At 36.6% G+C, this 25192-nt stretch overlaps 1 protein-coding gene across 1 annotated transcript in view; it reads right to left on the minus strand.

Annotated features, from left to right (window-relative positions):
- The window catches only part of UNC13C (unc-13 homolog C), a gene marked incomplete at its 5' end in the record, with an annotated part of 181486 nt that extends 156520 nt beyond the window's left edge, over nucleotides 1–24966 (minus strand). The window contains 3 exons of the mRNA XM_082488673.1: nucleotides 1879–1943; nucleotides 2475–2497; nucleotides 22002–24966. Coding sequence (XP_082344799.1) covers nucleotides 1879–1943; nucleotides 2475–2497; nucleotides 22002–24966 — 3053 coding nt within the window. The remainder of the gene's footprint in view (nucleotides 1–1878; nucleotides 1944–2474; nucleotides 2498–22001) is intronic.
- Between the last annotated feature and the right edge of the window lie 226 nt (nucleotides 24967–25192).

A 25192-nucleotide genomic window follows, 5' to 3' on the forward strand; every position in this document is an offset into this window, starting at 1 on the left:
ATGACTCAAATCTGAGGCCATCAAAGCATATGAGTAAAAGTGAATTGACATTGCATAGCACAAAAGAGAAAAGAAGGATATACCTTCTCTGCAGACATGACAAAAAGAATTTGAGGCAAATATCAGAAGCTGCCTCTGTGATGCCTTCTGGTTCTGATATGCGTGAATTTTTTCAACAAAGAAGCCACCAAACATAAATTGTCAAACATCAAATCAAAAGGTTACTGTCATAATTTGCTGGCACAGTTGCAATGTTCTGATCAAAGTCTTCCATGATTCCATTATAAGAATGATGTGAACACCAGTACAGAGAGTTTTAGTAAATGTTTTTATGGCTAATACATTGCCGCAAAAAATATTCAAATCATTAATCTAATCAAGAGAAAAAAGTTGGTTCAGATGTGCTAGTTTCATGTTGACAAACAATATAATTCAAACAGAAATACTAATTTTTTGCATTTGGAAGTCATGAAAGGAAATTCACCACACTTGTTCTATTTTTAAAACATAGAAAGATACAGTACTTAGAAAATCCCATTCAAAGGAGTAGTTGTTTTGGCATAGCAAGAAACAGTGCTGATCAATATAAAGGCAAAAGTTTTTACAGTTTTAGTAATGAGATACTCTTGACCTTTTCAACCTCATGAGAAAACTGCAACTAATCAAAGTGAAAGCACTGTGTCATTTGTGAGCCAAGGGAAGTACATGATAATATTATTCTAATGCCAAAGAACACATTAATAAAAAACCACATCAATTACCTCTTACAATATTTAAAATGTTTCACGTTGCATTCAGCAACTAATGGTGCACAATGTCACATATGGCCTCACAATTTTACAGCAACTCAGAAGTTTCTATGAGCTGGAAAAGGAAGAAATAAAACACTTCGCGTTATGACAAACTATATGGAAACTACCTAAGTCACTGTAAAGGTGGAGGAGTGATCTTAAATTTGTTTAAGATCTAGCAATAAGTACAAACGTGACCTGAACTAAACCGTCCACAGCAGCATGTGAATTATATTAGGCAAATGAATACCATTAGGACTTTTTAGGGGGAAAAAACCCAAAACATAGGAATCTAAACAGAAAAACTTCATACTGTCTAGGTTTTGGTGTGTAACCTTTAAGATGTTGTCTAGGTTTTGTTGTGTAACCTTTAAGATGTACAAATGAGAAGATGGAAGATAAATTTGATAATTTGATCTTATTACCCTGTCTTTGTAACAAAGCCTGACTATAGCAAACAGTGCTCATATAGTGCACGACCAAGAGGATAATATCCCTTTTAAATAGTTAACTAATATAACTGATAAATTTTACCAATGGCTTTTACTTTTTACTTTTTTCCCTTTCCAAACTGGATAATAAAAAGGTATTCAAAATAGGAAGGAGAGATTGTCCTCAAAGGAAGGAACCCCTAGAACTGGATGCAAGACAACTTTGTCTGGAGACAACCAAACAAAATGTACAGGTTTCTGTCACATTCAGTCTCAGCAACAGGAAGATCTTTTTCCCTTAACCTTTTAGATTTCAAATATTAGACTGAAATTATTATATTACTACACATTTACTAAATTAAAGACATAAAAATCAAACTACAGCTTCAAATGGCACTTATTTTGTATGCAAAGAGGTGAAAAATTTTGTCATCCAGTAGACCTGTGCAACTGAATTGTATTAATTTCTTAAAAATTAAGGACTTAAAAAAACTAAAAGGAGAAGACATACACAATGAAACTCACTATCTTCCTTTTAAAATAACTGAATTTCTTCTAAGAAACAAACTTAGAAAAAAATACTTTAACATGATGAGACTAATTTGCAGATACAAATAAAAAAAAAAAAAAAATATCAGAGTCATACTGGTACTTACCTACTAAATGCCTGGACTGCATAAAGCTTGGAAGTATCCAAGGAACTTCCACTTACTATCCGAGCCTTTAATAAAGACCAAAAAAAGTACAGTTACTCAGTTGCTCTTAGTAAGTCTTGGACAGAACTTAACTGCATCAAACATACAACACCTAATATGAAAATGTTTAGCAGGGTCAGCTCCAGGCCAAAGCTAGAGTAACTATTGCTTTGGAATACATTTTGGTAGCATTCAGCATTTAATGAAACAGTCTGGAAGAACCCATGGGAAGATAAGATATTGCTTCCCAAATATTGTTGTCCTTTAAGTCCTATAGTGTATGCAGTGTAGACGATAATTAGAGGCAAAAATCCCAGATATTATGTTTGACAGTAGCAGACCCCTGTGTTGGCAATTATGATAAGCACAACAGTGAGGGTTATCCTGTATATAAATGCAACACATTTGCAATGCACTCAGAGGAGAACAAAAGAGTGGAAAGCTAGGAAAAACATGCAAATTTCACAACTAAAATGAAAGAACCAAACAGGTCAAATAAGTCACAAACAAACATCAACAAAATACATGATCCCTATAGTAAATACGTGATTTTAAACCTTTTCATCCACAGAACCGCTATCTGAAAGAGAATTAGGAAGAAGGGGAATATAGGTTAGACAAAACAGTCTCTCAGAAAGTATCTTGCACTATAAAAAAAAGTCACTATTTTAATCTGCTAATGCAGAGCAGAACGCAAGTAATACCTGTGCTTAGCTGTATCATTGCAGCAAGACCACTGTCACTATATTTTAAACAAGCAAAAAGATGTTCTCAGTAGGTAAGAACCCCAGCCGCTTATGCAGGACTGTGTGGGTACCACAGAAGTTATACACTGTATCCCAGCTTCACATGATTTTTAGTTTTGTTTTGTTTTTTAACATTAATGTATATGTATTTAATATAGTTGCAGTGTTCAAAAAAATAATGCTCTATTTTCAAGGAAAATAAGTGTTTCTACTAAGGATATTTAAAAAAAAAAAAAATCTCCCGAACTGTTACTACGCTATTCTAGCACAGCTATTCATATGATGATGGAAATTACGTCCAAATGTCAATAGAACTACAATTGCAAAAGTATAAGGTATGATATATATATAATTATAAATTGCTTAATGCAAAAATGTGATGTATTCCCATTTACTATCAGACAAAATATTTGTTGGCAGGAAAAAATACCCTTATTGTATTGTCTTGTCAATTTAAAAATACAAGTAAATTTAAAATTGTTTTTATATAATATTCCACCAATAAGTTTCTTTTTTTGGCACTTTATAGTACAGCGCATACACAAAACTACATTGTTTTAATTGTCACCTTACTGATTCTTTCCATTTTTCCTTCCCAAATGGAGTACACATTCTATAGGCCCTTTAAATCGTTCAGGTATTTTTAAGATATTTAGACATATCCCACATTACATACATCACAAAATGATCATCTATACCTTAAACTTGTTCCACACCTCAGTTTTAGAGCAGTTTATCTACAAGTCAGTATCACATTCAAACACATATATGAAAAACATATCGGCAAATATAACGGTGCATACAGTACCAACAATCCAGGCAACCAAAAAGCTCTATTGTGCCACTAATTTTAGAGGCTACTTATGTGATCAAAGCAAAGCACATGCGCAAGAACAGGCAGAATAGAAAGTGAAGATAAATTGTTCAAAACATGTTTTACCAGTGAGATTATACCTGATTTTGTGGTCTTCAAAAAGGTTAAAGAGGATGAGCTACTGGGTACTAGCAATATCACAATACCAAATTTGAATCCACAGAAAATCCAACTATGCAACAGTCCCTCCTCCTTTGTGAGACCACAAAATTTGCCATTTTCTTATGCTTGACTACATATCTTAGCTTTTCTTTCACAGCTATTGTGAACAATCCTTTTAGAAAGAGTACGCCTAAAAGAATGAGCAATAGTTTATTGTCCCAAGGAAAACTTATGTTTTGACTTATATGGAATATTAAATTAAAACTAACAGTAAATTCCACAATTTAGTAACAATAGAGGAAGCACATCTCAGTTCACAGCAAGCATGTATTCTTGGTGCACAGATTCTTGTCATAGTTCTTCTCCCGAATATAAATGGACACATATCAATTTTTATGTTTCGGAAAAATCCATTAACGTATTCTTTCTGCTGCGATAGAAACTATTCTAGGGCTACAAAGATGACTAGGGGATTAGAACATCTCTCCTATGAGGAAAGGCTGAGGGACTTGGGTCTTCTTAGTCTAGAGAAAAGAAGACTGAGGGGGGATCTTAATGCTTACAAATACTTAAAGGGAGGGCGCCAGGGGGATGGGACCAGTCTTTTTTCAGTGGTGCCCAGTGATAGGACAAGAGGTAACAGGCACAAACTTGAACATAGGAAGTTCCATCTTAACATGAGGAGGAACTTCTTCACTTTGACGGTGGCAGAGCACTGGCACAGGCTGCCCAGAGAGGTGGTGGAGTCTCCCATTCTGGAGACATTCAAAACCCGCCTGGACGCCGTCCTGTCCAACCTGCTGTAGGTGACCCCGCTCTGGCAGGGGGGTTGGACTAGATGATCTCCAGAGGTCCCTTTCAACCCTGACCAGTCTATGATTTTGATGTTTTCTCACTTCACAAATTCCCCCCTTCAGAAATACTAGAATTTTTATTTTGCTTCAGAAATTAATTCTTGACTAAATTAAGCTACAGTGTTTTAGTTGCCAAGTCACCCTCATTTGACCGAGAAGAATTACAGAAATATAAATCTCAGTATTAATGTGAAATGCAATTTTTAAACAGTTCGCAGGTACTTTGCTACCAGCTGCCTAAAGAATCAGATTTTTTGAAAGTTATATTAAAAAATACAAAATTGTTGAGACTTGTCTCCACATTAAATGGAATTTTGTATTTCAGATTATGAGACATGGATATATGAAAATTTTCTTTACCTCTCTTGGGTTTCAACCAGCTTCATCTAATTTCACTACACTTCCTTTACTGGAACCTAATTTTGCCTGAATTTGGGAAGGAGAGTAACAATCAAAAATTAGGAAGGGGACAAAAGGTATTACATGTCTCATTTAACTTGGTTTTCTTTGCAGTTGCTATCACCAGTCTAATGGCCTCTTTTTTTTTTTTAATAGAAATTGCATAAAGCAGACAACTGATGCAAATTTCCCAAAATGAGATTTTGAGAGCATCTCTTTTTTGTAAGAAATGACTGCATCTTCAAAGACAAAATTAGTTTGAGAACTTCATTGTTTCTTGCTTCTTCTGAACTCACCAGGAGTGAAATAATCTGAACGGTGGAAGTGTTCTCTGCGTCTGTGAGAGCACCAAATCAGGAAGCGTACAGCCACCAAGCAATTCACTTCGGTAGACATTAGGCTACCAGAACAGACAGCAACATTCTTTGACGTAGATAAGAAATGAACTGTGATTATGTAAGAGACCACTGAATGTATTTTCAGATCAGAGAAACAAGGCTAGACATCTCAGATTATACTGCTGAATGACAATGATTTACTTCAAGTTTATCTTCATATAACTCATTTCTGTCATCCACACATTCTATGGCTAATAACTAACCTAAAAAAGTTTTGAATATACTAAGAACAGTGTAAACTCAGATTCATTTGGTTAACCCTACGGGATACTTCCTATTTTATTTCAATTAGTTTGTTTCTCCTTAGTTTTTTTATTTTATGTGAAAATTCACTACATTACAAAATAGAAGTATAGCCTTCGTGTTATGCCTCTATACCATATGCCATTTTAGATAACTGGAGGGTATTTTACTAGGATTGTAGGGAAAATCCATGGAATGCTATTGCTCCATAATTGTTGCTATTTCAGCTCAGTGCATTCCATATATATACACACCCATGTAGTGGAATGATGAGTAGGATGGTCACCTAGATACTTACTAGTGAAAACTATATTTACAAATGTAAAATACTGAAGGAAAAAGGAACCCCCACCTCCTTTTTTTTTTTTTTAAGGCAGTCTGATAATTAAATATAATTGAGTTTGAAACTAAGTTACTGATAAAAAGAAGAAAAAACTGTTTTAACTTAGTTAAGGATAATGCAGGGATACAAGGTTTCTGTTGTTTATTTAAATTTATATAATTATAAAAATCAATACAAAGAAGAAGAGGAGGTAATATATCATTAATTACAGCACGAGGATCAGCTATCATATCACATTTCTCCAAATAAGCTCATTTGCTATGCAGAATTCTTAAGAGTCGATGATAGAACATAAGAACTTCAGGAAGGAGAAGACAACCTTAAGGAATATTTATCAAACCATATTTTGAAATGCTCCTGCTTAGCTAGGAAAGTTCTCTCCAGCTCCACACCATTCTTTACCACTTATCTCTAATCCTTCTTTACTACTGCTCCCTAAGCCTCCCATAAACAGACATAAACCTTTAGGTAAACAAGAAATAAAAAATATTCACTGGTTATAATCAGTCTTTAAGGTTCCGTTAATAAGAAGTTCCAGATATTAAAAGGCTGTATAACATTCAACATACCCACTAAATCCTGGCTTCTGTTGAAAATGGTTCCCAAGTATCCACCGAGGTAAGTTAGTCCCCAGACAGGGGGGGCCAAGTGGAGTGAGGGAAGCTTATTTGGCATTCTTTCAGCCCCCTCAAATAAGCCCCCAAGTCATTTTCTGTCCACATATCAGTTTAACGGTGTTGAGAAGGCTAAGTAAAATTTCCAATAAGTGTTTATTAATGATGCATAACTGCTATTCAAACTCATTCTGAAAACGAATAGATCTTATAGAAGTTAATAGTGTAAAGTTCATCAACTGTTTTCAAACTAACACATGGTCTGATTTATCCATTATTAATCATAATGTTGCCACCTGTAACTCGTCACACAACAAATGAATTTATACAAGACAACTAGTTCCTGTACCCAAACTTCCAAGACAAATAAATCTCTAAATGATGCTGAAAAGACACATTTTTCCAGCATGAAATATAAACTAGCAAGGAAGATACAGAAGTGAAGATAGACCTTTGCTTTTGTAGCTTCTAATACCATCAGAAATACAACTGGACGATAGTCTCATCAGTCAGCAGAGATATTTATATCAAAGTAGTTCAGAAGATTCCCCTCCGTCTCTGGTCATAAGCATCTGTCAAGCCGTGTGCATTATTTCACTTTTGCACTTTTCTAAGCAGCAGAGCATCATCCTAATACACTTCTCTTTCTTTAAAGATTGCAAACCTCCCTGCCACAGCACAAGGACTGTAATAAGGTCATAAAAATAAAACTGTTAGGAAACCCTAGGATTAAAATGGTATTACGAATACTACCTTGATTTTCCACTCCTATAAGTGGACATAATTGTATAACACCAAATTGGAAAAAGATTTAAAGTTCATTATTCTCTCAAAGTACCATTTTAATCTTTAATTCTGCAAAACGGTTGCAAGAACGTCAAACTGACTGATAATTACGTCATTCCTGGAAGCAAACCCTTTAGACATAATACTTGCTGGAATTAGATAACAATACAGCTGTTCCATGGAAATAACGTGTAAAGTACCCACAGTCAGAAGTAGTTTGTAGTCTGAGCCGGACAATTCTGATTAGTATGTTCTGCTAAGAAAGGGAAATAAAGGATGAAAACCAAGGTCAAATAAAAGCAGCACATTAAAGTAGTAGTTTGTCTGTCCAAAAAAATAACATCAATTAAGCCATGCTAAAATAATAAATGCTGTACCCAGAAGCTAATATTATCACTACAGAATAGAATATTACAGTATGTAAGTCTAGAGGATGTTGTGTTGCTGAAGCATATTCTAGGAAGATATACCTTATAACGCTTGAAAGATAATATTAAAGCTAGCACATCATAAGAGATGAGTGATGCTTGTCTGACAAAGAGAAGGTCAAACTTGAATAAAGCTTGGTTGACAGGAGAAATAAAAGAATTGCCGCTAGCACTTCACTAGCAGTGATGTAGAAAAATTATTAGTGGATACATTGAGAGCCAAAACAGCAGGTCAGCTTGCTGAAGACGAAAACTGCGTTTGTGTCTTTATTAGTAAACTGGTATGCAAATCTGAAACAAGAGGACAAGCTTTAAAAACAACATCTCTGGTGTTTAGACATTGAGTCCTATTAGACTTCTAATGACTCTTGTTTTCTATTGTCTTTCAACAGCTAATAGATACTTCTACCAACTTCTGAAACTTACCTCTAAAAGAATAAATTATTGACTGTCAAGAGAACTATCTGATTATGGAATGCGGTACAATACTAGTACTTATTAATTTTTGGTGGTCTCAAAAAAACTACAGTCCACTTGAAGACTTTCTTGCCAGTCTCCAGCTTGTCAGAGCAAGGGTTGGGAATAAAATGCAGAGATCATTTCAAGCACTCTATTCCGACTCCAAAACACATCAGAACAGTAAAGCATACGCTATCCATAAAGGATAAAGAGGCATATTTTAGCCATTTGTCGTGGTTTGGCCTCAGCCAGCAACAAAGAACCACAGGGCCGATTTTCTCCCACGGCTGTGGGAGTAGAACATCGGCAGAAAAAGGCAAAACTCGTGGGTTGAGATGGTGTAGTTTAGCAGAACAGCAAATGGGAAGAGAAGAAACAGTAACACCGGTAAAGAGACATCAAGACGCAGTTACAGTACCGCCGCAGCCCACCCCTGAGTGGCGACTGCCCCCTGTTCCCCGGCTAGCTCCTCTTATAGCCCGGGCATGGGTCGCGTGGGATGGAATGCCTGCCTCCCCTGCTGGCTCCTTGGGGAAATTAGCGCCATCCCTGCCGGAACCAGGACACCATTTCAATAGAAATAACGGTAAATAGAACCAATTAATTAATTATAGCCTATGAAAGCAATCAAATAATCGATTATTGCAAGTCTTTCCACATCACAGCAAACATCCCCACAAAATATTTGACTTGGACCACTGCATCATGGTCTTACCTGCAAACTGAAGTCCCACTGTGTTTCTTCCAAAGACATCCAAGCAAACAGCCACTTGGTTTGACACCAGCTGTGAGAACAGTCCCTTCAGGACTCAAACAAAAGCAAGTTCCTTGGTACTTTTAACACTGAACACGAGGATTTCACTGAGACATGCAAGCTGATTTGTGACAACAGCATAGACAGAAGCGACAGCAGGGCAGGAATGCTAAATGGCTGCCTAGAACATAGGAGCAAGCTGCTGACCATCTTGGGAAAAAGTATGTGGGCAACAGCAAATAGTTTAGTGCCATAAAAGCAGATCAGAAGGTCAAACCGGTGCTGCAGATGCAAGTGTCTACACCACAAATGTTTTGGGGGGTATTTACTTCATACCAGTTCTGGTTTTGGTCCTGCGGACTGAAAATCCATTAGATGCTGAGCACATCAGGTGTGACCTTGGAAAGCAATGTCTGCCTCAGCTGCATCAGTAAAATATCTAGACCGCACTCAGATATTCCAGTGGTCAAACCAAATGTGGTGAATTGGGAAGAAAAAGAGATTTGCTGTTGTACAATAAAATGCTAATGGTGGCAAACGCGTAAGTGATATAAATATCCTGCTGTTAAAGACCAAGAACAATATATACACTTAGGATCAAGAACAACGGAGCAGAAGATGTCTGGGAAACAGTCACACATTTCACAGGCTATGATGTTCATAGCTGCTGTTGATATGAAGTTGTTTCTTCTCCTGTGGACTTGTATCCACTTCCTAGCTAAGGCTTAAGGCACTAGAAGTCTCAAACACTTAAAAATTATCTTCAAAACACCCAAACTAGGAGGCTAAAAAATTTAGGTAAGTCAGACTAATTTCAAGACTTACAGTAATGGAAGAAAAAATGAGTCAATTTATAATCGCATACAGAATACAAAGCTGACATCAGCCAACAACGCTTACTGAGATAAGACAAAGAAATCAGATTTCCTTCTGTCGATAAGCAAACCGGCTTAACTGATATGAGAAAAGGAAAAGACCTGAAATACTACAATACTAATAGAATTTTTGAGAATTGTTTTTCATGACATTCTGTATATAAGCAAGATAAATATAGTAAAGGTGAAATTGGTAGAACATAGTGCACAGTTGTATTATGATATTTGGGAGCAATTCTTTTGGCAGAAGTATCATGTGGGGTATCAACCAATACCATGCAGGTCGATTTCAGCCAACATTCTCAGCAAGTTGGAGGAACAGAATTTCATAGAGTCTGTAGAAAATACCAATCTGGAATGGGTTGCAAGTATTTGAAAGGAAGAAGTTTGAATTCAAAATGTTCTTTTTCTATTACTGAATTAACTTCACTGCCTTGACACTGCTCCTGTAAAAACTAGTTCTATGTTCGTAAGAAAAAAATGAAAAATGGCAAAGAAGTGAATAGAGAGCAGTACAAATACAGCATATTTGAAATTGAAAGCACCATGGATGTAATAATAATGCAAAGAATGCTACTGTAATTCTGGAAAGTATTAGTATATGTCATATATGAGACAGAGATAACTCAGCTTTATGGGCACCTGTTAACTTCAGCTGAAGTTGCTTTTCCAGTTTTTGGAATCACACTAAAAGTAAACAAACTGAATAGAAAGCAGATGACAAAAGCCAGGACAGGCAAAGATTCATAAAACAATCTTTGAGGATAGACTGAAAGGATTTCATAGAATCATAGAATCATAGAATCAGTGAGGTTGGAAGGGACCTTTAAGATCATCAAGTCCAACCATTAACCTACCCTGATAAAAACACCACCACTCCTAAACCATGTCCCTAAGCACCTCATCTACCCTTTTCTTAAACACCTCCAGGGATGGCGAATCCACCACCTCTCTGGGCAGCTTATTCCAATGTTTAATAACCCTTTCAGTGAAAAAATGCTTCCTAACATCTAATCTAAACCTGCCCTGACATAATGATTTGGTTTGTTTTGTCTTATCGAGAACTAAAACTAAGGAGGAAGGTGGTGACAGTACTTCATATGCATTAAAAAGTGTAACAGAGTAATACTTTTTTTTCCTCCATGGATAATGATCTTAGTTACATAATGGATGTCAAAAAAAATGCAAGAATGCATGCTTACTCACAATTACAAAATGTACAAGTAGCATTCATGTAGCAAATACTACAAAGCACAGTAGATTTTGTTCTATAATTACTTTTTTTTTTTTAACTGAAGTAACTCAAAAAAGTTTCAAGATAATTCTCATGAAAGTAAAGAGACTGACCTTCTTCATAAAAATGTAAAAAAGGGTTATTTTCCCTACTGTTAGCTTTTATGCTATAGGCAGAAACCAAATCAAATTACACACTGTTTGTTTCAGCTCTTCCTGAAAGTAGCAAGTTGAAATAATTATGCATAAACACCAAAGAGACACACAGATGTTAAGGACTCTATACTGGTACACTGGAATTCAAAGAATGACTTTTGGTTCTATTGCACTTTTTCTACCTGACAGGATATGCATAAATCCTTCTAATTCCACAATCCATTTTTATAGCTAATAGGAAAAGGCATGTCTCTTTGTCCTCTGTTTTTTTTTGTTTTGTTTTTGTTGTTGTTGTTTTTTTTTTTATAAAAGAAAATTTCAACCAACATGCCTTTTAAAATTCCCAAACAAAATTCCACTACTTGATGTTTGCAGTATCTTCCCTGATTTATGGATGCAGAGAAGCATTAGCTCTATCCTGTTTGTGCTAAATGGAACAGGAAGACCTACAGGTAAAGATTAAAAACTGCTTTAGTTCTTACTCATCCATTTTATGTATTCTTCTCTCCTGGTTTATTTTACATTCGATAATAGGTTCTTCAAGTCTCTCTCCTTATTCCATCTTGGCATATATGCAGCTGATGGACAAGAATTCCTTTAGTGAGGCTGCAATTACACTGGTGATACCTAGAGCTAGACATAGTCTACGAATCTGTAATAGCATTGACAAATCGCTTGCTGCTGTTTGGCCTCTGATCAAAAAAACTCATTTCTCAAAGACAAGAATCAGAGTCAAAAAGATGTTTTGCCACATCACATCTCAGATTCCAGTTTGACATAAACAAGTCCAACTAGTTTCAGGAGTTAATCGCAGAGAAGCTACTAGCGTATCAGTCAGCAGCATGCTCTTTACCACTACTTGTATCGTGAAAACGGATCAGTCTTTTCTGCGTTCAACGTGGGTTTCTTTTTTTTGTTTTTCTAGTTAACTTTTATCTTACAAAAATGGTAAGTATTAAGCAATATAACAGTGCAGGTGTCTGTATGTATGCATCTATGTTCTTTGCTAGAATTATTTATATATCAATCAAACCTGTCTTTATTTTCAGGTTTATTAAAACTTCTAATCATGCATCTTAAGAATACTCTCTACTGATCAAGGAGCCAAATCTCACGATTGACAAAGTTTCATCAGTTTCAACGATAACTTTGCATCAGCAGGAACTGGAGGCCTTTCCGGTGTTTTCTCCTATTTAAGAGTCCCAGGGAGACACAACTGTGTAGGTGCTCCACTGACCACCTGGAAAATGTGCTGAAAGACAGACTCTGGCTCCTGTCCAGAATTTTGCTTTGGCAGCAAAGCAGAGAATCTCTTTAGTTTCACAATTTATTTTTAATACTTCCCGAATAGATCGGAGGAAGATTTGAGCATATTTATGAACTCATGTTTTCCAAGTCATTACATTTTTTAAATGCATGCCTGGATATTTTTTCAGTCAGTTGCTATAACAAGATTCCTTTTATCCTGAAACTGCATTATAAAATGATGCAGTGTTATTTCCGCTTCTAAAATACAATGACCTAAAGAAAAAGCTTAAATGTTTTAGTAATAAAAATAGAAAATATTTATTAATCTATATTATTGATTTGTGTTCATTTCCATAGCAGAACCAGGATAAATAAGTCCTTGGAACACACATTCATGCTCCTGTTTTCTCTTAGCTCTAGCAAATTTACTTTAAATCTGTTTCAGCACAAAAAGGGCAGGCAAACTGGATATTAATCAATCTACATTAATTCTAGAGTCAGTGAAAATAGTGTTAAATAGTCTCCTGTTCTCAAAAGTAGTATAGTAGTAAAGACTTTCTTGTTTTATGAAGGAAACTAGCAGTTCTAATAAATTCATTTTCCTTAAAAAAGAATTCGTTCTCTAAACAGAAGTGGTTTGGGGTGGTTTTTTGGGTTTGCTTGTTTGTTTTTAATAGCCAAAATATGGATTATTTCTGCTAAACCTCATTGATTAAGGATGAGGGGCTTTGTTTGGTTTGTGGTGGTTTTTTTTTTTTTTTTTTTTTTTTTTTTTTTATTATTAAAGAGTAGGTATAGCTATTCCAGCAAAAGGGCATCTGATAACAATAGAATTTTTTTGGATTCCCAGACTGTTACACAAGTGTAAGTGACACATTTTCCTGATGTAACACGCACTAATTAAGTAAGAGTTACTATGCTAAACTGTTGATCTTTAATTGATTTGGTTACTATACTTTTTTCAGAAATAAGTGTTACAAAGCAAGATTTTCTGAGAAGCATGAAGCCTGTAACAACAGAATTAAAATACAATCAGCCATAAGAACACAATTATCTTTTCTGAAAGACATATTAAACCTTTTTTAAAGAATTCTTTCACTTAATGTTTCTAAAACTTGGATTTCATTTTTTTTTAACAGATCTTGGAACTGCCCCCCAGCTTCTTGTTAATAGGTGTTTGCTTTTATTTGAATGGTAAAAGTCTCTAAGATGATGATCACTACTCTCAGTATGATTTTCCTTACTCTAGTCCTTCTTTTGACAGACTGAACATGTAGTAGCAGCAGGCAACTGATGCAGATCATCCTTCCATGAAGTCCTAACTTTAGAGTAGGTGGTGAATGTAACTACTTGCTCTTTCTTCACAGACAAAAGATGGATGTATCATCTTTATTAACTGATTGGATTTCCTCACATAATTTTTCTAAAGCAATCTTTCTACAATTCTATTAATCTCAGGCTGAACGGACTGCCACATACTGTCTTAAACCTCTGATATCCCTTTTCCCCATTAAAGGACAGAAAAGAAGCGGGAAGGGAAGGGTAAAGACTTATGCCTGACTCTAGAGTGAAACCAGTGCACGAAACCAGTGCGCAAAACACAAGCATATGCAAGACAGACTCAATCAAATCATTACATATCTGTTCACCTCCAACTTCTTAATTGAATTTATGGAGTTGTTAATAGTTCTTTGGAACACTATTTTACTTCCTATAATATTACTGGAAGATTTCCAGTTTGTACTTTTATATAGAGAGATATATACATATATAGATATGTATATAGACAAAAAAGGATTTTCTAGAATTTTAGTTAAGCAGGTTGAGTGCAGGAATGTATTGTATTTATCAATTCCTAACCACATAATCTGAAAATGTGTTTAGCTTCTCTCCACTTCAGCTTCTTATCCCACCACAAAGAGAAAAAAAAAAGTTAAAAGATATCCATCATCTTGTTTACCTGACCAAAAGGCAGGCACAAACATGAAGCTAGGAATGAAAAAAAAAAATCCAGTTGGAAAAACTGGATTATTAAGTTCTGTAGTTCATTGTCAACCCCAGTATAACACCAAAATAGATTCCTTAACTTGCAATAAATCTTGTTTCCTCAGTACCACACATCCATTCAAGTGTAAAGCAAGGGTATCAATTTCTTCCCCAGCCTGTTTACACAATACATCTGTTCCATTGTCCCTGTCTTCTGATGCGAATATGGAAGGGAATTTACACTGATGAAAAGTCTCTGTACTCTACCTGTTTACATTATTTACATATGAAAAGAAGAGCAGTAGATGAATCAACTTCTGTTGAAAAGCATTATGCCCCCAAACCCAGTTCTTTATACCTCATACATTAGATGAATAGATATTTATTCTTTTTAAACATTGCAGAACAACTACATTGGCCACACAGCATACACAGTCAGCCCTTATATTAATGAAGTCTTTCATCACTCCAGGTTAAAAGAAAATAATAAAATCTGTTAGGGATATGGTAGAATACAAACAAAACATTGCATCACTGCATACTGTTTTTTTCAATATTTTGAAACAGAAAAGAAAATTTTGGGGCTTAGTATTGCTGTTAACTTTTATTAACTAGAAGTGTTTCCGTCTGAGCTATTTTTTCCACAATCATGCCAAGACTAATTGCAGCGCACGCATTCACTAACTTCTCCTTCCCCCGCCATTAGACTATGCCCGAGTGTGGTAGTTTGGCTTCAGCTGGCAACAAAGAACCACCCGGCCACTCGCTCAACCCCCCCCCAGCAGTGGGGAGAATCAGAAGAGAAAGGCAGAACTCGTGGGCTGAGATAAAGGCAGTTTAACAGAACAGCAAAGGAAAGGGGAAAATACCACCACCACCACTGACAGAGGAATGCACAAACATGATTACTGTACCAGCGGCGACTTTATGCCCCCCTGCCCCGGCCGACTGTCCCCAGTAGACTGGGCATGGCCTCAGGTGTATGGAATACTTGTGTCCCGGGCCACATCCTTGGGAAAATTAACCCTATCCCCTCCAGAATGAGGACACTGAGATTAGAAAGATGAGAAATGCCATTGGGCTCAGTGAAGCAAAAGCATCTCAAAGAGATCACGTAAAAAAAAAAGTTTCATTATTTTGTACAAGGTGATGCTAAACTCAAAGGAAACTTAAAGTGTAGCCACAACTCTGCTTCAAGTCTTCCCCAGTGGGGGCTTCTGGTGAATGTTTACAGTGAAGTATACCTAAAGCTGTATAAAGTCTGTTAAAACTGTATCAACTTAAAGCTGCATTAGTTCAAGACAGTTTGTTTAGATTTCATTATGCCTAAGCCTTCAATAGTGCCACAGCAGCATTATTCACTAAAGGACAAGTACAAACTTAAGTTTGTATTTAATTTTTTAACAAAACAATACTTGAAAAAATGAGGTGGTAATGACAACAGAGGGGTCTTCTAGGTTTCAAAGAATTCCTGCAAGACAAACTATTACTTTTGTTACAACACCGGCAAACTGATTAAAAAGGGGAAAATATAACTTATCAACAACCTGGTTTATACTCTGGTATGAACAAGACTGACTGGGATTAGCTGTTACTACTGGTGAATAAAGGAATTAGCAGCTCAGTTTGGCATAATACATGCTAATATACATGTTCTATTTTTATTAATTGCTGAAGTATTTTATACGCTAAACTAAAATTCTGCCATCTGACTAGATATCCTTCCCTTAAGCACCAGCAGCCTGAGAAGGAACTTTATTTTTAAGGAAAAAAACCCCACAAATCCAAATACAATTCACAATATTTTAATCAGTCAACGTAGTTACCTCAAACAATTAAGAAATAAGATGGGACATAAGTCCACTTTTCATTTCTCTTTCTACAAAGAGTGGTCCTTTCTTAAAGCCCACTTCCGAACACAGCTAACGTAGACTAAGTATAGGAAAAGTCTTCAATATTTAAAAGCAAGTTATCTTCTAAGAGGCTTCTTATTTCCCTGTTACAGTCACCAGCAACCAACATGCAGTTACCATAACCAAGGTAATGGTTTTCTTTATTCTGTTTCCACTGGAATGGCTATAAAATGCCTGATTCATTCTCTAAACACCACCAGACCAATTGATTTTCATCTGGGCCACAGCACCGACATATTCAAGCCAAATCCAAGATATACCTTTATGTAACAAAGCTGGTACAATACTTTTAACTATAATTATTAGTTACTAGTAACTGTGCACCTATATAAATGTATTAAAAACAAACATGTCAGAGGTAAGACAAAGAAGAAACAAAAGCCTGAGTACCATAAGACAAAGTTAGATTAACTTCGAAAGCCTATACTCTTTGGAAAATACAGCCGACTCAGGCAGTTCCAGCAAATAGTTATTATAAAAAGGCTAGAAAAACTGTCAAAATAAGAAAATATATAGTTGTTTCAAAAGGGTGTAGTTTGAATAGACAGAGTTTGAAATATGCATTAGTAACACTTATTTTCTTGACAGCTTTTCTTAATGTGGAACCAAATGACCACACTACAAGGGGAGTGCAATAATACATTACCGGTTCCTTTGGTTTAAATGGTAGCATCACATTTCGTCCTTCACGCATACACAAAATAAGACTGTATTACTACTGATCTCTAAGTTCTGTTCTTCAGGCAGACACCTCTAAAAGTAATACAAATACTTCCTATAAAACAACAGAAAACTCACTTTCATCCACATGTTGAAGAGGTAACTCCCACCCCTGATCCCTATAACCTGACTTGCCACTCTATGTATATATAGAGTAAGATGAGTTCACCCACCTTGACACCATAAACAATCTAACAATCTACAGGTTACTGGGAAGGGATGCCACCCAGAGGGACCTGGACAGGCTCGAGAATTGGGCCCATGTGAACCTCATGAGGTTCAACAAGGCTAAGTGCAGGGTCCAGCACGTGTGTCAGGGCAACCGGTGGTGTCGATACAAGCTGGGGAATGAAAGGATTGAGAGCAGCCCTGAGGAGGAGGACTTGGGGGTGTTAATCGATAGGAAGCTCAACATGAGCTGACAATGTCTGCTCACAGCCCAGAAAGCCAACCGTATCCTGGGGTACATAACAAGCAGCGTGGTCAGCAGGTCAAGGGAGGTGATTCTGCCTCTTACTCCACTCTGGTAAGACTCCACCTGGAGTACTGCATCCAGCTCTGGGGTCCCCAACATAAGAAGGACACGGACCTGTTGAAGCAGGTCCAGAGGAGCTCACAAAGGGCTGGAGCACCTATCCTATGATGACAGGATGAGAGAGTTGGGGTTGTTCAGCCTGGAGAAGCAAAGGCTCCAGGGAGACTGTATAGCAGCCTTTCAGTACTTAAAGGAGGCCAACAGAAAAGATGGGGACAAACTTTTTAGCAGGGCCTGTTGCAATAGGACAAGGGATAATGGTTTTAAACTAAAAGAGGAAAGATTTAGACTAAGCAGATTTTTTTTTTTTTTTTTTTTTTTTACAATGAGGGTGGTGAAACACTGCCCCCGGTTGCCCAGAGAGATCATTGATCCCCCATCCCTGGAAATATTCAAGGTCAGGTTGGACAGAGCTCTAAGCAACACGGTCTTGTTGATCATTGCAGGGGGGTTGGACTAGATGACCTTTAAAGGTCCCTCCCAGCCCCAATAGTTCTATGATTCTACTCTATAGCAGAAAATTCAGACCAAAGGCTTTTTAAAATCTGACCCATCACCAAATAATCAGTAACATCTTCAGCAACTAGATCAAGAAGATATTGCTCGTAAACTACCATTCATAGAAAGAGTCAATGTTATCATTAAAGGTAACCCAGAAGAGTGCATACAACTCTGGAAGCTTATCAGAGTGATAGTTTCATCAGGAGAGAGAATGATGCTTATTTTAAGGCACCTGTAAAAGATAAGAGAGAGCTAGAATGAAAGCAGCCACTAGGGAAAGCTAGAAAATAAGTGAGGACCAGAACACCAAATAAAAGGGTAAGAGTTATTCTTGATTACAACATACAAAACCCCAAACCATCGGCTAGCATTTCTTCGATATTTTTCTAAAAAGTCATTAATCCTTCCATTAATATACAAGCATCATCACAATGCCTCTATGTCCTTACAGAACTTTAAATTCGAGGATTACTCATGTACTGCTCACGTCTCCTCTCATCCATATACCCTATTACTTTCACTTCAGTATATCTCCAAAAACAGGTTGTAATAAATAATACATAAGCAATCAGCCCATAGCATGTTTTTTCTCTCCAGCTAGAGGCAGCGAATAGGACTATCTGATGGGGCTCTTATGCACTAACAAATTATTTATTTAACAAAGTTACAATGACCTTACCTTATGTGTTACTAGAATGAAAATAACAGCATTCTAAATTGTTCTTTTGTACTAAAGTGAAGAAATAACCCTACTGTATTATCTGGCTATATCTCCAGTTGGCCAGATTGCTGTCTACCTGCCCCTGCCTACATGGAGAGATGAAACAACTCATTAAACAATAGATTATGCTTTGGTTATATAATGAAGATTAATTCAAGGAACTTGATCTGCAACTAGTACTTTTCCATCCGCAAATAAGAAATCAGAAGTTGACTGTGAACTAGTTATAGAAATAAGAGAGAAAAAGAATTCATAGAAGTAATGTAAACCCTTGATCAGCTATTAGTCACTCTTCTTTAAAATTACTACTGATTCTGCAAATATTGAAAGGAAAATATATTCCCCAAACTACTATTTGCTTAAATGATAATTTAAGTATTCTCTGGACATGCAAGAATCCACACATAAAGAAGAAGGGGCAGGTCGTGAAAACTGAGAGCCCACAAACTGTACCTTTTGTGTGTTTTGTAGAACTCCTTTAAGAAGTTATTTACAAAATGTTGTTTCCTATACTAAATCAAAATTGTGTGCAATTCAATGAACAAACAGAGGTTAAACATGTTTTGTCTTAGAGGACAAACTGACATTAAGAAGACATCCTTCTTCAAAGGCTGCAAAGTATTCAAGAAACGTATTTCCTTATCACAGAACAGTGAAGGCTGGAAGGCACCTCTGGAGGCCATCTAGTCTAACAACCCTGCTCAAGCAGGGTCACCTAGAGCAGACTGTCCAGGACCATGTTCAGAGGGTGTTTGAATAACTCCAAAGATGGGGAGTCCACCAGTGGATTGCACTATCTGTGAATAGACTGTCTACAACATCAGTCATCCATCTCATTGAAAGTAAAATCATGAAAGATTTGACTGCGATAATACCACATCTCACACAGCAGTAGTAGTTTTTCAGGTAATGTGTTCTTTTAGTGAACTACTGCAGCTAGGAAATATATTTTGAAAATTTTAAATTCTGAAGAATTCTTAGGTGTTCTGCAGATATTAAAAGGTAGAATATTATATTAATCCATTAGATATAAAACATGAAAGACTGGTTAATAAGTCCTTGCAACAGGACCTGAAGATACATTTGTAACAAACCAGTTAGTGAGGGCTGAGACAGAATCCCTGATTGAAACACAAGTCCTCCCCGTTGGGGTGGAAGACAAAGCGTGAAGAGAAAACAGAACTCAATAGTCAATGCATACTGTTTTCAGAATAATCTGAGAAGTAGTGTTGTTGTAGCAGTTCATCTATAAATTCCCTTTAAACTCTTGCTGTATTCCCTTCTCCTTTATTTCAGTGGGAACAAAAATGGAGGTCCTAGTATGACATCTTGTAACTTTAGACACTTTATGCCTCATAGGCTACACCAAATAATGCATTTTCATAAACAGGCCTTGGGGTAAGTGGTTTCTCTGTAAATATAGTACAAAACCTGCTTCAGTTATTCAGAAGAAAAAAATGTCAGTAGACTAAGAGACTGAAAGAGGTCTTTCACCTGTTGGGTTAAAGGAAGAACACACACATTTTATTCATAGAACTGATCGCATGGGATGTAACATCAAAGTTAGTTCTCATTTTCTAAAAGCCTACGTTATTAGATAACATCTATATATGTACAGACTTTAACTAGTAGAACCAATTTGGGTTTCACTATTTTGGATCTTCCCTGTGTGCTTTCTTTAATTAGGTCCTTGGACCTTCACATTCCTATTGCACAACAACGACTAGGTAAAATGATTGTGGGCCCCTGCTCCCATGCCTCAAAAAAATAATGAAAAACTCACGAAAATACTAGTTAGTGCCAGCTGTTTCTTCATACATACACCATCTAGGGTCTAACACAATACTGTAGAGAAGTCTCTGCAAAACGCAAACCTACAATCTACTATCACTAGCTGAATGTAAAAATAGACTTTAAAGTAAACTTTCATATTAGCAGTATTTACTTGCTTGTATAACATACTTTCAACTTGACTATGTTTATTGTAAAAGTAGTTGTCCACGTACAGAAGAAACTTTATAGTAGCTCAAGCTTTGGATGCTCATTACTACTAAATACAAACTTTGGCTAAAGGCACAATTCTTCTTCTTTAATATGAATGTATTAGATGATTATTTTTTTCAAGGCAGATAAAGAAAGCAAAGATTCAGTCAAGGTGACAATTACCATCTGGCTAGCTACGGTAATTATGTGCTCCCAATTAAATGTACATGCAATATTATAATGTTAGCATTACAATGTATGTTAATATTGAAAATCACCATATTTGTGCATGACTAGAGGTGTAAGTTATGTATATGACTGTCTGATTTGAAGTATGTTAACATGGAAGATAAAGTTCATGAATAAATCTGTGTCAACACCCTCTGTGACTTAAGTTCCATTCCATCACCTCTTCATACACGGACGCTATCATTTAGACTCCTTTCCTCTTTCCTCCCTACCCTTAGCTTCCCTTTTTGGGGGACTGACTACTTGTTAGAGGGCTTATTGGGAGTACAACTAAGGACAGGATTAAAATCAGTTTAGATTTGTGCTCTCACAAGTACATAACAACTTATAGGTTACATACAGGATGCAGAACACTGCCTATCAGGTTGAATATAGAATCATAGAATGGTTTGTGTTGGAAGGGACTTTAAAGTTCATCTAGTTGCAAGCCCCCTGCTGCGGGCAGGGACAGCTCCTGTTAGAACAAGATTGCTCAAAGCCCCGTCCAACCTGGCCTTGGACACCTACAGGGATGGGGCATCCACAGCTGCTCTGAGCAACCTGTTCCAGTGCATCAGCACACTATTAGTGAAAAACCAACCATGCCTTGAAAACTGTTAAAGGAAGAACTGTAATATCTGAACACTCTGGATTACTCCTGTGAATAAATTTATAAAGATATAAGAAAACCAAGAACTGTGTACTGTTTAGTTCTTTTTATAGGATTTAAATCTTGTGAAATTTAATTTTCAAGGTACTGAAATGCAAAGCAACACAATTGCTTATAAACATGTTTGACTAAATATATTCAGAAAATTCCTTCAACAAACTTGTAAAATATTAGCCTTTTAACTTCCATGGGACTATTTCACCCTGGGAACAATACCAGACATAAGCAGAATTTTTGTCACCAAATTCAATGGAATCAAGATCAGAAATTAATATTCAACATTTTACTTAAAAGACAATATTAAAATACTATTACCTCCAGCAAGGATCTTGTCTTCCAAATCATTCATTTGTTTCTTATATGCTTTTAAAGCAGCTTCTTTAAATGATGGTCGTATTCTTTTTTTCTTTGGAGTTTCAGTAAGCATGTCTGGGACATTTTGATTTTCATCTCCCCTTACTTCTATGTCAGCAGCTGTGTCACTTTCAACTTCCAATATCTCTTCACTCACCGCACTGTCAAACTGTGTGTCATATTGCTCCTCTGGTAGTATTGCATATGGAGTTTCATACGATAGCTGCACCAGTTCATAGTCTTGGACCTGCTCACTAGTTTCACTACTATTAGTTCTATTTTCTAGTTTAGCAAGGACTTGTTCCATTACTTCTACATAGTCTGTTTCATTCTCTCCAGGTGGTTCAATCAAGTCTTCCTCATACTCTGCTTTGTAGCAGTAAGGCTCAGCGTAAACATCAGAATCGAGTGTTGTACTTGATTCATTTGCAGTAGACTGAGATAAAGTTCTAAACCTTCCCATGAAAGATGATCCACTGTCTTCATACCCACTTAAACTTTGTGTACTTTTATTCCAGACCACTTCCAAAGCTGACTTAGCACGCTGAAGTGTAGATCCAAATTTAGGAAAGCTGAAAGTCTTATCGGAAAGATCTATGCTTAATCGGCTGTGCCATGATTTAGGGGCTGTTTCTTCCGAGTCATCACTTGGTAGTTCACTCTGACTTCGGTACATCATAGGCAATCTGTTTTGATTCTGATAAGGGGAGATAGAATTTGTTTCCTGATAATCATCATATTGACCAGTCCACTGACTTTGTGATTCGCTATCAAGGCCTGGACATGATGGAGACGTACCATCAAGGGTAAAATCGTAGCTTTCCGTATCATACTGGAGGTCAGAACTTTGGCACTTTCCAAAATCTGTCTGTTGATCTGAAGGGCTGCTCATATCATACACAAAAACTTCCTGTGTGGATGAATCTAGGCCCAAACCTGCCCCTTGTCCCAACTGATTCCAGTCTTTCCATGGGGAAAGATCATCATGTAAAGAAAGCTGAGAATCACTATAGTGGCTTCTGTCTCCAGATGCACAAACTATTCCATTGCTTACTCCACTGTCAACAGTTTCTGTGTTCTCTACTTCACTTTGCTCTGGATACTGCTGCATATCTTGGATAAAAGTCTGTTCCTGGGAACTGCCATACCAGTTTGTAGAATCATCTTGCCTTCGCTGCCAAAGTTCTCGATCAGATGAAGACAATAGCGAACTGCCATTTGTTCTGCTAAAATACTGATTTTCTGAAAAATCCTCCGAGTAAGACTGACACAATTTTGAGAAATCTGACTCTGAACGGCTAAGTTTTGGTGTAGCAAAGTCATTCTGTAAATGCCATAGAGGAGTCATGTCTGAATAATAGGCCTTCGATTGTTTTTCCATGTTGTCCAATTCTGGTGACTGATTGCCATAATTTCTTCTGTTGGAAAAGGTGCTGTTGTCAGCAGTTCTATTAGAGTCTTTAGTATTTGCAGACTCAATACTTCCCTTTGTAGTGCTTGTTTTTATTTGAACTGCTGATTTAGATATCTTTGCGTAACTGTTCTTATTTATATCCGATTCCAAGTCTTTATCACTGTCAGGTGACTCCCAGTCATGCATTTTAGTTTTTGTCTCCACAGTTAAAAGCTTCATATCCATACTCTCATATGTCTGAGAAGAAGGTAGTCCTCTTTCTTTTTTGTCTTTTATGTCATGGGAAAATATATCTGTAGAAATTCCTATGCCAGTTCCCTTAAGTTTATAAGACTTTTTTAATATCAAATCTCTCTGTTGTGATGACTCAAAGTAAACAAGAATAGGCCTTGGCTTTGCATTTGGACAGTCTCTCTGCTGCCCCAGTCTTTGGGCAAACTCAATTTTAATAGAGTTTTGTGCCTCTGAGAACCCCATTTTATCTATTAATATTTTGTAAACGATGCTTTCAGTTTTTTCAAGCCTCTCTTCAGGCACATTTAGAAACCTCAGACTTGCTTTGTTTCCTGGATGGCCTATCTGCTTAATGTAGTCATGTATGTCCCGAGTTTCTCTTCTGGACTGTACAAACCCAGTTCGCAATTGTTCAATTTCATTTTGTACAACTTCTACACTACTAGAAATTTCATCAATTGATTGTTTCAGAGCATTAACATGCCCTCTTAATTCAGAGAGTTCTGTTTCAATTTGACTTATTCCCTGAAGCTCTTTAAAGATCATTTCCATAACATCATGGGTTTGGCTAATACAACCTGTCGAACTAAAGCCAGGTTCAAGAGTATTTGATTTCTGGTGACGGCCAGTTCTGTCTAGAGATTTACTTCTTAAGCCCCATGTTTTCTTCCACGTACTTAGTTCTGAGTCTGATGAGACACATTCTTGGCTCTTCTTCCATTTCCTTAGTTTTCGTAAAGCTCCCAGCTTCAGTGTGTGTAAAGTACGTTCTCCATCAGAACTTCCATCAGATGGTGCAAGGCTGCTTAAGCTTTTTCTGTTGCGTCTCACAGGCATTGTGTGTGATAAGTATTCGTTTTTCTTGCTATTACTTTTTACTTCACTTAACGACTCGGAATATGAGCTATCATTTGAAGACAGATCTTGAACTATATCTTCGTCATTACTGTTTGTTACAAAAATGTGCTTTTGCAGTCCATTGGCAATAGCAACTCTGTAACTGAATGTTGGAGAAAGTGAAAATTCTCTATTACTTTCTTCTTCTTCAGTTGATAAGTTGCGAGCAGATGGACACTTGGCAATCTTTTTAACAGTGCTTTTTAAAGTATTTGAAAATTTTGGATTCTTTGTTTGTCCAATCTGAGTTAAGTCTTGTTCCTTTTTGCTCTGACAACTCTCTTTCCTTTTTGTACTATTTCCCGATTTCTTTGTAAACATTCCTTTGCAAATCTTATATATGTAAGATGAGATCAGGCTCTTTATGAGGGCAGAAACCATGGAGTGTAGTTTATATTACGCGGTTTCCACAAAACACAGTTTTTGTTCCAGACAAGTATTTGTATCTCCAACAGGATCATCAGCAAATATGTCATCAACAGAGACTATAGATATATAAACTACTGATGCTCTGGTACCATTTGACAGCAGGAAAAAAAAAATAAAATAAAAAAAAAAAAAAATCACACATCTGCTTGTTTGAAACCAAATCCTGAAGGGGTTTTGT

Source organism: Vanellus vanellus, assembly GCF_965231255.1.
Source record: "Vanellus vanellus genome assembly, chromosome: 11".
Classification (NCBI taxonomy): Eukaryota; Metazoa; Chordata; class Aves; order Charadriiformes; family Charadriidae; genus Vanellus; species Vanellus vanellus.